Source organism: Acipenser ruthenus, chromosome 12 (genome assembly GCF_902713425.1).
Source record: "Acipenser ruthenus chromosome 12, fAciRut3.2 maternal haplotype, whole genome shotgun sequence".
Lineage (NCBI taxonomy): Eukaryota > Metazoa > Chordata > Actinopteri > Acipenseriformes > Acipenseridae > Acipenser > Acipenser ruthenus.
Genome location: NC_081200.1, coordinates 30,047,286 through 30,063,857, shown reverse-complemented (window position 1 = coordinate 30,063,857; position 16,572 = coordinate 30,047,286). Strand labels below are relative to the sequence as shown.

At 39.1% G+C, this 16,572-nt stretch overlaps 1 protein-coding gene across 1 annotated transcript in view; it reads left to right on the top strand.

The window, feature by feature from the left end:
- LOC117416851 (nicotinamide/nicotinic acid mononucleotide adenylyltransferase 2-like) overlaps positions 1-16,572 on the top strand; it is a 50,849-nt gene continuing 34,277 nt past the window's right edge. Inside the window, exon 1 of the mRNA XM_034028275.3 lies at positions 1-180. Within this exon, the coding sequence (XP_033884166.1) occupies positions 96-180 (85 nt within the window). The 5' untranslated portion in view covers positions 1-95. The remainder of the gene's footprint in view (positions 181-16,572) is intronic.

The window sequence follows — 16,572 nt, the reverse complement described above, 5'->3', positions numbered from 1 at the left end:
AGTCTGAACGTCGCCTTGCTCTGCTGCAGACGCACAGGGCACACAAGTACTGAGGGATAAAAACGGTGCTTGGAATAAAGAAACCAAGCCTAATCATGACCGAAACCACGAAGACTCACGTTATCCTGCTATCCTGTGGCAGTTTTAATCCCATCACCAAGGGGCACATCCATATGTTCGGTAGGTTTTTATGTTTAGTATTTTGTTGGGAAGGATGTGTGCTTTCATGTTAGTTGCTGGCTGGGGTGCACATCTGTTGAGTGGATGGTGTTCTAATGTGAGATTTAGCTAAGGGATTAAAGAGAAGAGAATAAAACAGTGCATACCTGTTTTCCTTGCTGTTTATTTATAAATACTGGTCGTTACCTTCGATCGCTGTCCAATACTAGTGGTGCTGAAATTGCTTTCTGGTTTAGAAATTGGGAGTTTATTATCAGGTGATTGGTGCATGTTATTGATAAGCGACGTGCCTTTGTTTACATGTGTAGTGCTCATATCAATTTAGGTAATTCACACACAGATAAAAAAAAAAAAGAAAACAGGACAATATTGTTTATTAAAGTTAATTTTATGTGTTCTAGAGGTTAATCGATGGGTTTGTGGATTGTTTTTATTATTTATGTGAAAGACTCGCAACATGTAATTTACGTTGTTACTGGACTGCGGCTCACATTTTACTGCGTCATCTGGATGAAGAACGACCTCCTTTAGTTTAAGCATAAACTGATAATCTGAACAATTCTAGAAAAGATCCATTAACCAATTGTGATACAAATATTGTCTCGAAACGAGCACATGATTCAAACATTGTGCAGCCTCTATAAGAATCCTGTAAAGAATTTGTCTTTGACAAAATTATCAAATATAATACTACAAAGTGTTCTATTTATGGTTTGGTTTAAAGTAGAACAAAAACGAGTGCATTTCTGAGACATTGTATCTCTTATTAATTATTTATATTATTTTACACTGTCTGGTGGATAGGTTGACAAAGGCATTTATAATATGCCTGTTGTTACTAGTGGCTCAGAATGCCAAAATTCCTATGCAGGTCAACCCATGCTGGAATGGTTCAAGCCTTCTGTAGAATTCTAGAATGAAGTGAGAATCAGGTTGGAGTTGTTGTGAACCATTCTAGAATGGACTAGGTTCTGATGCTGTTGAGGAATTTGGTGTATGTTTTTTTACCCAAATTATATATGTCCATAGGAAAGGAGATGTAGACTGAAAGAAATAAAACATAATTTTTACATATGTTCTTCTTAAACATGTAATATGAATCATATTCACAATAATTGCCTAAACTGGCTTTTGCTAGTCATACTTCAAAACTCAAGCGACACTAGGCTATTTAGTTGCATCAATGAACAATGAATGCACCTACTTCACATATGTAATTTACTTAAACATGTTATCCATTTGCATTGTTTTAAAAAAATAGCACACTTATGATATTTTTAAACTGGAAACTAATGTTGTGGCTTTTATTCCAGCGATCAAGGGTTCACTGTCAGACTTTATTGGTTATGAAAATTAACTGTAAATTCAGTTCTTTTTTTTACAGCTGGGATTTAATTGAGATATTCTTTCTGCATCTGTCAAATATTATGGCCACACTTTGTTCTGTGTTCAAGACCATCAATATGGCGATCTATATTATTCGTTTTACATTCTTCAGCCTCTTTGTCAGACTCATTGCAAAGCCAAATGTTTTGTCAAAGTAGTAATAATTACTGATTTTTTATTGCTGTTTGATGAAGCGTTCAGTCTGCTCGTCTTTATCAGAATCTAAGACAGGCCTATTAAGTCACTACAGTAGACTGATTCTCTTGGTCTTTGTATGTTGGGAAATTGTGACAAGGTTTTCATCAAGCTTTCCAAAAGCACTAGGTTGCAGCATGTTGCAGCATTATATTGACCTTGCATAGTTGTGCAGTCCTCCAGCACAATGACTGTATTTTGTTTTGTTATAGTGTAATAATTAATTGCAAATCAGATTGTAAATATTTGATCAGTTTGTCACGTTGGTCAAGTTTGCATTGTGAAAGGCACCCTCCATCCTTATTATGATCTGTAATCAATTGATTAGCCTGACTCATCATTAATGATATTACTTGTCAGTTTTGTAATTCCCCACAGAGACAGGATTTGCCACTAAACCCTAATTATGTTTTAAGTCATCCATTGCATCTGCGATACGGTCTGTTAGATTATTATTATTATTATTATTATTATTATTATTATTATTATTATTATTATTATTATTATTATTATTATTGTGTTGTTGTTGTTGTTGTTATTAACTGTACAGTTTACAGTTCCAATGTTGTTTCCATGAGCAATGGGTTTCCACTCTTTGTTAAATAGTCTGCTTCATCTTCCTACCTCTTCAGCTATCCCTGTGTATGACTGACCTGGCTGTGTTGTTATCAGATGCTCAGTTATCTCCCTCTGTGTCTCTATCACCTCACATAGGATGCACTGTCTTCTGCTGACCTCAATTGTTGCAGAGAGTTCAACTGGGAGAGTTCACTGCCCCCCCCCCCCCCTTTATCTTTTACACTTGCATTCTTTATGTCACATGCCATTGGGCAGGAAACATGGAAGGTGATACATCTCATCCAGTAAAAGAGTCACACTTGTTTAATTCTGGAAAACTATGGTGTTCCTGATAATGGTTTTGCCTGGCATATTGACTGTAAGTGTACTTAAATAAATAAGAACATGAGAACATAAGAAGGTTTACAAACGAGAGGAGGCCATTCAGCCTATCTTGCTTGTTTGGTTGTTAGTAGCTTGTTGATCCTAGAAGCTCATCAAGCAGCTTCTTGAAGGATCCCAGGGTGTCAGCTTCAACAACATTACTGGGGAGTTGGTTCCAGACCCTCACAATTCTCTGTGTAAAAAAGTGCCTCCTATTTTCTGTTCTGAATGCCCATTTATCTAATCTCCATTTGTGACCCCTGGTCCTTGTTTCTTTTTTCAGGTCAAAAAAGTCCCCTGGGTCGACATTGTCAATACCTTTTAGGATTTTGAATGCTTCAATCAGATCACCGCATAGTCTTCTTTGTTCAAGACTGAATAGATTCAATTCTTTTAGCCTGTCTGCATACGACATGCCTTTTAAACCTGGGATAATTCTGGTTGCTCTTCTTTGCACTCTTTCTAGCGCAGCAATATGCTTTTTGTAACAAGGTGACCAGAACTGAACACAATATTCGAGGTCTTACTAATGCATTGTAAAGTGTTAACATTACTTCCCTTGATTTAAATTCAACACTTCTCACAAATAGCCTGCTCCTATTTACAGGGAATCAATACAAAAGGATGTACCATCAGAAAAGTTTTTATTTTTTATGTTACGGAATCTTTAGCGGTAGAGAGGTTGCTTCCCATTTCCTGGGGATCTAGTTTCAGGCTTATTACTGTGGCATTATTCAGTAGTTTTCCATGTGGCATTTACATTGCCAATGACTGATTTGCATTTGATCTTAAAACACAATGTAAATACACCATAGAATGTAAGCAGTAATGGTCCCAGGTGTGGCAGTTACCTGGAAGGAAATGGTTAAACTGGGTACAGTGATGTCATTTCGTGGTAGGATCTGCATCAAATAATCTCACTGTCACTGTGAATCAGTATAGCCTGTTCTATTTAGGGCATAGAAATGGCTTTATCAGAAGAGCACTCATTCCATACAAAATCCAAAACACAGAGCACTCACTGCCTGTGTACAAGTATGTTGCAGAAATGTGCACACAGTGACTGAAGGGGTTGCACAAGGTTGATAATGCACATTACCCAGGGCAGGGAAGTATGCAAGTAAAAAGAGATTTGCTGACTGTGTAGAACTGAGATGTCGAGCCATTTCCCCTGTCTGTGACATTCCAAGCCACCCCTATTTTTTGTACTGTAGTTGCTGATATATTATTTATCCGACTGCTTTTTTATTCTTATGTTTGACACTGTTAAACAAAAGACAATAGAGATTTACCACCAGCATCTATCTGTAGCTAAACAGAAATAGAAAAATACTCTTCACAGCTAATAAATAGCCTGTATGTAATTTCACAAGCTTATTTTCTGCAAGTTGGACCAGATACAGTATATTATTAAGCTTCACTTGTTTATACCTCTCATGATTTCCATTTGGAGAATCTGCATTACAATGGCTTTGGCTGTCATTGAAACCTGGAAACCAGAATTGAAGGTATCAGCTGGCATATTAATCTGTTTGTACACGGTTTGTATTGATTTTGTACTCGGCCTGTGCGGAATCATTTTCAGTGTAAACCCTTCATCTTGTGGAAATTTATTAATCGAAAAAAATAATAATTTGAGCTGCATCAGCTAAGGGAGAAAGTGCAATAAAAAATGAAGCTAGGGTTTAAATTGGATAAAAAGAAACCCACAATCTGTGTAGTTAGTCATTCAGAGGGTGGCAGTGAGGGATTGGTTAAATTGTATTTACTTGATTTTGGATTCCTCATTTTCAGGCAGCTTTGTGTATAACACACACAGACACGCATGCACGCACACACACACGTGTTTGCATTCCTATATTTCTGCACATCTGGATCCTGCAATTTTTGCCCATTCTTCTTGGCAAAATTGCTCAAGCTCTGTCAAGTTGGATGGGGACCGTTGGTGAACAGCAATTTTCAAGTCTTGCCACAGATTCTCAATTGGATTGAGGCCTGGGCTTTGACTGGGCCATTCTAAGACATTCAGGTTCTGTTTTTAAACCACTCCAGTGTAGCTTTGACTGTGTGTTTAGGGTCATTGCTGGAAGGTGAACCTCCGCCCCAGTCCCAGGTCTCTTACAGACTGAAACAGGTTTTCCTCTAGAATTTCCCTGTATTTGGCTCCATCCATCTTGCCCTCAATCCTGACCAGTTTCCCCATCCCTGCCGATGAAAAGCATCCCCATAACATGATGCTGCCACCACCATGCTTCACCGTGGGAATGGTGCTCTCAGGGTAATGAGCAGTGTTGGCTTTGCGCCACACATGGTGTTTTGCGCTAAGGCCAAAAAGTTCAATTTTGGTCTCATCAGACCAGAGAACCTTTTCCACATGTTTGCTGTGTCTCCCACATGCCTTTTGGCAAAATCCAAACAGGATTTGATATGGGTTTTTTTCAGCAATGGCTTTCTTCTCGCCACTCTTCCATAAAGCCCAGCTTTGTGGAGCATCCGGGTTATAGTTGTCCCATGGATGGTTTCTCCCATCTCAGCTGTCTCACTAATGCCCTCCTTACCTGGTCACTGAGTTTTGGTGGACGGCCTTCACTAGGCAGAGTCGCGGTTGTGCAATATTCTTTACATTTTTTAATAATGGATTTAACAGTGCTCCGGGGGATGTTCAAAGATTGGGATATTTTTTTATAACCCAACCCTGATTGGTGCTTCTCCAGAACTTTATCCTGGACTTGTTTTGATAGCTCCTTGGTCTTCATGATGCTGTTTGTTTAGATATGCTCTCTAACAAACTCTGGGGCCTTCCAGAAACAGGTGTATTTAACCTGAGATCATGTGACACTTTAATTGCACACAGGTGGACTCCATGCAACTAATTATGTGACTTCTGAAGGCAATTAGTTGCACCAGAGCTTATTTAGGGGTGTCACAGCAAAGGGGGTGAATACTTATGCAATCAAGACTTTTCAGTTTTTTATTTGTAAATAATTTTGAAAAATATGTAGATTTTTTTCCCCACTTCGACATTATGGACTATTTTGTGTAGATCAGTGACAAAAAATCCTAATTAAATCCATTTTAATTCCAGGTTGTAACACTACAAAATGTGGAAAAGTCCAAGGGGGGTGAATATTTATACAAGGCACTGTATGTATGTGTATATATATATATATATATATATATATATATATATATATATATATATATATATATATATATATATATATACATATTTATGAAATGTTAATAATCCCTTTGGTATAGAGTTGAAGCAACTTCTGCTGACTTTCAAAGACATCCCCTGCAGCTTGAAGTTAGAATTCTTAAAAAAAGAAAATCTACTGAAACCTCATCCCCAGCTGCGTACTAAGTTAATACCAATTACAATGAAAAGAGATGCAGAACAGCTTTAATACGGTACTAAGGGTGAAGCTTTGTTGGTGTGCTACCAAACAGGAACTGAAGAGAGTGGTTTGTTCCAATTACTAAGGCTGAAATGCCTGTTTATTTGTGTATAATCTCCCTTTCCTAAAACCATGCTGACTGTCTCCCAGAATACTGTTACCATAGAAGTAATTTTCCATTTTGGATCTTATTATAGTTTCCATAAGTTTACATATAATAGAAGTCAGGCTTATTGGTCTGTAGTTACCTGGTTCGGTTTTGTCTCCCTTTTTGTAGATCGATATTACGTTTGCAATTTTCCAGTCTGTCAATGATCTTGGTTAGCGGCTTGTAAATAACTTCTTTCATTTCTTTGAGTACTATTGGGAGGATCTCACCCGGCCTAGGGGATTTGTTTATTTTAAGAGTGCTTAGTCCCTTTAACACTTCTGCCTCTGTTATGATAAAGTTATATTACAACTGGATAGGAACAGGTTTTTTCAAAATGAGATCCCCTCCCAGGCACCGACAAACTTATTAGGTGTTGTGTCTATTGTAAACATTGAATACCATATTAGCCTGAATTTAAGGTGGCCTCTTAAAGAAAATAAATTTTAAAAATGTATTAAATGTACAGTAAACCAAAAGATTTATAAGGGGGGGGAATTAATGGGTGGTTGTTTTTTTTGTGGTACAGTTTTTGGATCCAGTAAGCTGTGATATAGTTGTTTGTAATCCAAAGAATTATATATGTAATCTAATAGTCAATAGCAATACCACAAGAACTGTTGACATGTCGTAGCTTGATATTGAAGCACACATGAAGAACGTCTCTGTTAAAAAGCATCTGTTACTCATACTGTAATCTTCTGTCAAAATTGACACTGTAACTAAAATACAGTACTTGTTATGTAAGAAAAGAAATTGTTGTAAGAAACAAAGGAAAAATATTATTGAAAAATGTCATCTGCATCACTGTTCGTATTCTCGCTTTAGGGCTATTCAAAGTCACTCATTGAGCTCAATATGCACAAAGTTCCGAGCATGTCCCCGTGGCACAGAGCCTAGTGTGCGATAGGGCGAGTTTTATTTTTGAGATATAATTTTGTAGAAAAAAAACCTCATCTTAAATTCAGGCCAATACCAGTGCCAGTAAAAAATGATCATGTTGGGCACAAAATGAAAATTATGATTGGCAGATTGCTTGCCTTCCAGTCGGAGACTTCCTCCTGGAGACCCGGTGGTGGGGTTGCAGGGTTTATGTTACCCCACAGTGTGTACCATAGTATTTATCATAGATGAGGGATAAGGGATAAGATATGGGTAGCAAATTGTGTTTTGTTACATTGGCATTTTTATAAAGGGGAGGAGCAAGTGTGACATGTGACATGTTTAAAGGGGCACAATAAACGTCTTCCCTTCTCTTTCTTGGGTGTGGTGAGTGTCTTCCTGGATGCAGAACAGGTGGTTCCTCCCAGTCGATAGCAAGGTGATGGAAGACCACACATGCAACAACAATGCTGGCTCTCTGGACTGGTACACAAACCAAAGGAGAGACAAGCAAAATGTTGTTTTAAAATTCTGAGGGCTCTTTCTATATGGGTTCTTGTTTTTAATATCAGAGCAACTACCTTTGTTTACATCAACTTTAATTCTAACTGTGACAAAGCTTGGTGAAGGTTTTGGATATTTTGTTGTTGTCTCTTTGGACATACAACCATCTCAAAATGATTATATAGTTAAGCCCAGAATTACAAACCTTTTATGTATTAAAAAAAGCATAAAAAAGAACAATATTTTTAACTGCACTTGACTAATTAAAATAGAAGATTTTATATAATACCTGTCTTCACCCCCATTCATTGGCTGTGGATGCTATTGGTACTGGAGATTCAGGCTGTGACAATAAAGAGACCTTCAAGGCTGTTGATGCTTATTGCTATTGACGGGTACTGGCTGAGGGGGAATTTGCAAACACTCCAGTGCCTGGTCTACATATAAGAACATAAGAACATAAGACATTCTGGAACGGAAAAAGGCCATTCGGCCCACCTATGCTGGCTCGCTTACTGCAAGCGTGGTCCGTTAACACTCACCTCCTGAAAGAAATCTAGTAAATTAGTTAAACAAGATCTACCTTCCTAAAGCCATGTTGGCTGTCTCCTATAATGTTGTTACAATATAAATATTCCTCCATTTTATAGTTCATCCTTATTATAGTTTCCATAATTTTACATATGATTTATGTTAAACTTATAGGTCTTCAGTTCCCAGGGTCAAATTTGTCTCCCTTTTTAAATATAGGAGCCACATTGCCAATGTTCCAGTCCTGTGGAATGGCTCCATTATTTATAGATTTATTGAATATATAACATATTGGTTTAAAAATCTGTTCTCTAAATTCCCTAAGGATTCCATCAGGCCCTGGGAATTCGTTTATTTTAAGTGCTGCTAGCTCCCTTTGTACTTCATTCTCTTCTATAACAAACTCTGGTAATGATGATTGTGTACATTCTGTTAACCTTGGCATATTGCATAAATCCTCCTTTGTAAATACTTGTACAAAGTATTGATTAAGTACATTCCCTTTTCGCTCTCCTAGTCTGCTTTTCAAGGTCTCTACAGGCCTCTCTGTATTCTATTTGTGAAGGTGCTCCCTTTGATTTAATATATTTTTTTATGTATTTAAAAAAAAAAAAAGTCTGTCACTACACCTCATCGCTTCAGCGTGAATCAAAGAGACATAAAATGTACTATTTCCACAGTGGGAAAATGAGTTTTTGTTTACAAGACTGAAAGACAAGTGTATTTGCCTGATTTGTGGTAACGTTGTGTAACATTTCTTTATTTTTAGCGTGGAGTTCTTTGAGGCATGACTTGCAAATGGTCACTTATTCCTAGTGGTTCTATTACCTGCAAGTTGTGTATCCTGCTTCATTGTTTGTTAATACCAAATCTAGACATGAATTGTATCTAGTCGGGGCATTCACCATTTGTGATAAGAAACAATCTTGCACTAACTCTATCATTCCCATGTCTGAACTGTTGTCTGAGGCCATGTGGTTCCAGTTTTGTTTGGGAAGTTAAAGTCTCCCATAATTAGGGTGCCCCTTCCTTACTTATTTTTTTATACTTGCATATAAGTTTTCGTTTAGTGATTCATCAGAACTTGAGAGCCCACAGACTCCCACTATTAAACCTTTAGATTTGATTTCATTTAATTTAATACATATTGATTCATTGTTGTTACCATTGCTTTCCAGTATTTCCCATTCTAAGTCATTTTTAATGTATATTGCGACCCCTCCCCCTCTTTTATTGTGTCTATCTTTCCTAACTAACCTATGTTAAACTCATCTCCATCATTTGGAGTTAACCAGGATTCTGTTATCACTATAATGCCATAGTTATCCACATTGACTACGGCTTCTAATTCAAAAAATGGATTTCTAATGCTTCTTGCATTTAAATATAGGCATTTCAGTTTATGAACATCGACAACAATTTGGTTGCACTTTGTTGTTTGCTGTGTAGTTTCTAGTGTAGCTCCACCTGGCTCTATCCTCCCTGCCCCCCAATTCCCTAGTTTAAACTGATTACTCTGTTAACTGTCTCCCCAAGTGCACGGGATCCCCTCCTGTTCAGATGCAGTCCGTCCCACCTGTACAGGCCACGCCCCGTCAAGAAGGTTCTCCAGTGCCCCATAAACCTATACCCATCTTGCCTACACCAGTTTTTAGCAACGTGTTAAAACTTGCAGTCATTGCTTGTCGTCATGGCGCGTGGCACAGGCAGTATTTCTGAGAAAACTACCCTAGAGGCTCTGCTTTTAATCCTTGCTCTATACATTTATTTTGCAGAGCCTCCTGACTCTGTTACACAATGTGCGAATCAGTATCACGGCTGCACATCTGACTATGTATGTTCCTAATGAATGAGTCCCGTATGACTATTGCTGCCCTTTCTTAATTACCCCTGGTGGTCTGCTGCACCTTGGTGCCCTGTCTCCGCACCACACCCTCCACTGTGCTTGCTGTATCCGGTAAGGTCGTCTCTCCGAAGGCAGCAAACCTGTTTGAAACACTCAGCTCTGCAGTGGCTGTTTTGGGAGAGGGGGCACTCCTTGTCTCTGTGTTTCGTCCCACTGTAACCCAGTCCCTACCTAGTACTGACTGTTGATCCCCCCCCCCTCCCCTCTATTTGAGTGCACACCTCTCTAAAAGACTGTTCTATAAAATCTTCTGTTTCTATCATGCTGTACAGTCCAGCTAGCCCTAGCCTCAAGGTCAGAGACCAGCTAGCATCGTTCACAGGTGTATTCCCTCTAGATAGGATTATCCAGAGAAGTCCACATTCTGCAAACCTGGAACTGCATGTTGGCCTTTATATATATTTATATTAAATTCAATGTGGGTTTGTTTCCAAGGGAGAGCTTTATTGTTGTAATTTATCTTTATCATAAAATGTGAATTATGCACACAAGCCAGTCACTGGGTAATTAAATAAATAAACAGTAATTAAATGAAAATAGACTTAGCTTTTTGGTGGTGGTAGCCTTGTTCCTCCTTCTCCACCACCCTCGCTCTCGCTCGTTCTGGTTCTGGTTCTCGCTTCCGCTCGGTCTCGCTCTCGCTCCCCTCTCACTCGCTCTCCTACAGCATGGTGCTATGTCAGTCAAATTCCTCCAGCTGTATAGGTGGTTAAATGGATGAACGAGTTCTAATTTAGCAGCACCTGCTTTTGTGCTCATTTGAATGAACTGAAGTACTCACACAGGAATGTGTGTGCGTGTTTGTGTGTCTCAGTCTCTATCGCTATGTTTCCATTGGCAATAATTGTTTGGTTATTGCTGCAGTTTTCTCCATATTTTTTCTCCGTGCTCTAACATTCAAAAACAGTGTTTACTGTTCTGACACGGAGGTGATAGCATACATGCCTTTTATTTCCTGCAGTAGCTTCCTTCTTTGTACAAGGGAAATGCTCTCACAATCATGACTAACAGTGGAAACACATCTGCATTTACATTTCCAGAATACAGTGATGAATGTACAGGTGGAATAGCAGCAATGTGGAGTAGTGGTTAGGGCTCTGGACTCTTGACCAGAGGGTTGTGGGTTCAATCCCAGGTGTTGGACACTGCTGCTGTACCCTTGAGCAAGGTACTTTACCTAGATTGTTCCAGTAAAAACCCAGCTGTATAAATGGGTAATTGTATGTAAAAATAATGTGTAAAAAATAATGTAATTGTATGTAAAAATAATGTGATATCTTGTAGCAATTGTAAGTTGCCCTGGATAAGGCTGTCTGCTATGAAATACATAATAATAATAATAGATGTTTATATTTTCTTGAATCCACTGACAGGGAGCCATATATATTAGTACAAGCTACCCACGTAACCCAATTTCTTCTTTCATCTCCCAGCACTAAATTGCACATTATGCCTGGCAGAGCACAGCCAGCAATCATACATTTTCTACAACTTCTCCCCCTTGAATGATTATTGAGCTTTCTGACTGCCATGTGTCTCTCACTCTGGCTCTCCTGACACCCTTGTCCTTTTCCCTTCTCCCTTTCTGCATTGCTGTCTCTCTCACTCACTGCTCCTTTTCTTTCAAATTCAAAACAGGGTTTACTGGCGTGACAGGTTCTCTGGCTTTGCCAAAGCAATTACAAGAAACACACATAAACACAAAAACAAAAACATCCATATACAATTTATTTTGAAAAGAAAAATCCAGAGTCTCGGTCCAGTGCATCAAGGCTATTCTATTGCTTGCTGTTTATGCAGTATTCCATTAAACGCAGTTTGCAGATTCCACTTTATTAGTTACAGTTTTGCTTAACAATGTATTTTACAAGGTATGCTCTCTGCTCTCCCCTTCTCTTCCCTCACACTGAGGATTTGCTTTGTGGAGAATCCACAGTTTGAATTGCCTACTCCAGTTGTAATTCAGTGATTGTAGTTCATGCAGATGTTGTTTCAGGACCCAGCAACAGTCTGAACGATCTGCCAACTCTGTCCCTTGGCACAACAGTCTGTGTCATTGCTATCAAAAGCCTTGAGCAGCCAGTTGTCAAGTAACAAGAAAGGTTGTCTTTGACAAGGATTTTCAATCCACTGTACTATCGGGGGGGTCTGCACTCAAAACCCTGCCCTCCAACGGTGCTTTAATTTTACTCTGTACATGGATAGAGCTGTTCTTATTGCAACAGAAATAAAAACTTGAACCCTTTCAATACAAACAGATAGATTAATTCAAAAACACAACCCGGGAATTATTTTGCAACAATCAACACATATATTTGATGGGAAGAAACAAATCTTTGCAGGGCTTAAATAATTTGTGCTCTGGTGGTTGCCATCTTCAATTTATATGCTTACAATCATTTTCCATTCTGGTTGTTGGCAGAGCTAAGTGGTGTTCAAAGTGCACATTCTTATTTAAGAAGCCTTGTAAGGATCAGCTTGAATGGGGTTTACAGAGGGCCAATTATAAAAGTTGTTTTTTACTTTTGGACAAACAGCTGGAACAGAGACAATCAGAACCCATTTAAAAAAGAAACTCCTCAGCAGCTTTTGAAATATGAGAGCTTTTAGTTACGACTTAACTGGTCTGCGGTCGTACTGGCTAGCAGCAATAAAAGAAGAAAGATGTTCGTATTCCTTGTTAATCATCGGTTTTCAACAGGGTTTCACAAAGAAATGTCTGCTTGGTAACTCATTCTGCTAATTTTTTTGTAATAAATTTAGTAGTCGCCAATTAATTTTACCCCGTTTTCTTTTTCTCCCAATTTGAAATGTCCAATTGTATTTAGGCTCAGCTCACTGCTACCACCCCTGCACTGACTCGGGATCGGCGAAGATGAACACACGCTGTCCTCTGAAGCGTGTGCCGTCAGCCCACAGCTTCTTTTTCTCTCTGCTGGCCCAGCCATGCAGCCAACCCGGTGAGCCAAGGACACCCTGGCCGACCCCCCCCCCCCCCCCCAAAAGGTGCTCGGCCAATTGTGTGCCGACCCCTGGGAGCTCCCATCCACAGTCGGCAGTGGAATAGCCTGGACTCGAACCAGCGACGTCCAGGCTATAGGGCACATCCTGCACTCCACGCGGAGCGCCTTTACCGGATGTACGACTCGGGACCCCTCAGTTTAAATTATTCATGTTCAGAGCTAGTTTTCAGTATAAAAAGTACATTTCATAGGTAATGTGAATTAACTATATAGTGCTTGAATTTTTTTTTTTTTTTCATAAATTTAGTTGTTGCCAATTATTTTTATTATTTTCTCCCAATTTAGAATGGCCAATTTTTTTTTTTGTTTGTTTTTTTTGTTTTTTTTTTTAAGCTCAGCTCACCGCTACCACCCCTGCGCTGACTCAGGAGGGTGGAGACGAACACACACTGTCCTCCGAAGCGTGTACCGTCAGCCGACCGCTTTTTTCACACTGCGGACTCACCATGCAGCCACCCAAGAGCTACAGCGTCGGAGGACAACGAAGCTCTCGGGCAGCTTACAGGCAAGCCCGCAGGCTCCCAGCCACACTACAGGGTTGCTGGTGCGCGGTGAGCCAAGGACACCCTGGCCGACCTAACCCTCCCTCCCCCCCGGGCGATGCTCAGCCAATTGTGCGCCGCCCCCTGGGAGCTCCCGTCCACTGTCGGCCGTGGAATAGCATTTTTCTTCTTTACCTTCTGGGTAAACAACATTTTCCATATTTTACATACAATCATTTTACACACCAAACAGCGTCTTTAGGACTATTTTTCATTTTGACACATTAGTAAGTGTAGTAAGGACAATGTTTGCAGGATACACAACCAGCTGGCACCACTCATAAGACTGCATGGCGATGCTGACACTGTTTATTAAAGTCAGGGTGATAAACAGCCTCTGTGAATGATGGATGATTACTACTTGAATAATAAGACAGCTGAAAGCTCAGGGAGGACTCACTGCTCAAGGTCTCACCACAGACTTTCATAATGGCTGTCACTTCTTATACAGACTCCCAAATCTATTTGGTTATACATTGGTTGCATCCCTTTTGCTTAGCAGGGCTGCAGCAATGTCACAGATGTTTGGTCAGATTAAGTCGTCTTATATAAACATTTGCTCATGTGACTTTATGAGCAAACTATTTTGTAGTCAAATTAGTCTTAGGCCTGGTGGTCATTGCCCAGTTCCAAGTTAACTAATTGATCATATCCCTAACTCAAGCTTTCTAAAGTTCTATCATAGTAGAAGTACGACATATTTCACTCGAGAAAGCATAGTGAATGCATGTTAAACCACAGCAGCCATACAGCCATGAAGGTTAAACTACCTTCTTAGCGTAAGAGAAAGGTCACGCCAGAAAGGTCAAGCAGACATTTCATTTTCTCAGTCTCAGTCTGATGCTGATTGTTTTTCATATTTTGTTTTCAATGGTGTTGATTCAGTTTATCACCCTGTGAGCAGGACAAGCTGATCAAGTCAACATAGGTTCATTTTATTTTACTGTAGGATGTGAATCTATATTCAAGCTGTTTTGTACAACTTGGATTTTCAGTAAAGAGCAGCTACAGCACACTGTTTTCCATTATCTCAAAGACGTCATTGTCTTTTAATCAATATGCCAAAACTGCCTACTGCAAAGGGTGCCAGAGCGGTCTAAATAAAAGAGACTTTGGAAGCTGCTGACTGGATTAATTAAAGTCTTGTGTTTCTATCTCCTCTTTCTCCAGTCACTGTATTTTATGTATTGTTCCACTGTATATTGTTTTTATCCATCCAGACTGCGCTACAGACTGGGAAGGCCTGTGACTGTCTTATGATGTGGTTCTCTTTTAACAGTTAGTATATTGTATACTGAGCATCAAAATAAACTTCACTTATATTTGTGCATCAAAAAAAATCAATTAGATGTGATCGAAAAATGACAAACTCTGTTTTTGAGCAGGTGCAGTGACTGATTAACAATTGACATCACGAAGATGCTTCAGAATGATCTGTCAATCTTGGGCAGGTGTTGTGACTCTTGGTCTCCCAGTTCATGGCCTGTCATTGATATAGTGTGCCTGGTTATACCGTCTCGCCAGGTTTGAAATTGCTGGCTGTGAGCACCCAAAAAAAAGACGGCAGTCACTCAAGCGTGTCATGGTCAAGGATGAATGATCGAGGGATTAAAAAGAAACCAAAAACATTTTGTCGATGTCCATCATTTATATACCTTTTTTTTTTGAAAAAAATAATAATAGTTAATAATAAATAAATACAAATAATGTATAATAGTGATACGTTTCTTATGATGCTCTGTATATTTATTATTGTATTTATATTTATATTTAAATACCATATTGAATCTTTCTACCTATCAGGTGTGTTCATCAATGCACGTGCAGTATTCTCCTTTTGATGACATCTTCAAACCTGGAGCTGTTTTGTTCTTGAACTGCCATAGCTAACTCTTTCGTCCCTCGATGGAACAGTTTGTAGGGGTTTACATGTGATAAATACATCTCACTTTATTATTATTAACAAAACTTTATTTCTCCGTTAGTGTTCCCAGAGAATGTCATGAACAGGAATAGCATTGTTGTGGCTGTACCCTACGTGTACCAATAATCATTCTTTGGGACTTTTAAATAAAGAGATGGCCATCTTCTGCCTGTAGTATTTTTCCAGTAACAGGATATCTGATTGAATTGAATGATGAGAAAGACAATCAGTGCGATTTATTAGTCCTGATTTTTTCTAATATTATATCTTGAAAAAAATCACAGAATTTAAAAAGGAGAGAAACACTGTATATGACTAACGCTTCTTATCTCTGGAATTATCTATATCCAACATATTCCCCTGTCTGTTTCCAATAATGCATTACAGTGGTCGCTTTGCACCTCTGTGATTGATGTACAGCATCACTGACCTGTACAATACTTAGTGTGGTGAAGGCAGGAGGTTTTGCAGATAGATTCAAACACATTTTATTGCTGTTTGATTATGGGCAGATTATTAGACTTTATAGAACAATGTTCTATAGGATGACTGACCAAGAAGGAGAAAACCTCAGTTCAGATGACTATGATATTTCATATCCATACCAAGTAGCAGTTTAAGGGTTTAAGTGCTGGAAGAGCTTTCTGCAGCAGTGCAAGGGTTAACATAGTGGTGTTCATCTGACCGGTGAGTGCGTGGCTGTACTATCGCAACCATCTTTTACAGTCAGAAAGTCATTGATTTGTTACTGAAGGATTTTTTTTCTTTTCGAAGCTGTTGTCATTTCAAGGTCTGCTGGTGTTTCTAATTAGGTGGCGCAGGAGGAACTGGAAAGTGGGGGGTTTCTGCCAGATTTTCTGGTTCTCTCCTTTGCACTGGACTTGTGAATGTGGCCAGATGGTGGTTGATTGGATGATTAATTGTCAATCATCCACTGGCCACATGGTATAAAAGGAGAACAAAGAGGTTTGTTCATAGAGGGTGTGTAGGAGAGAGAAGTAGTCAGAG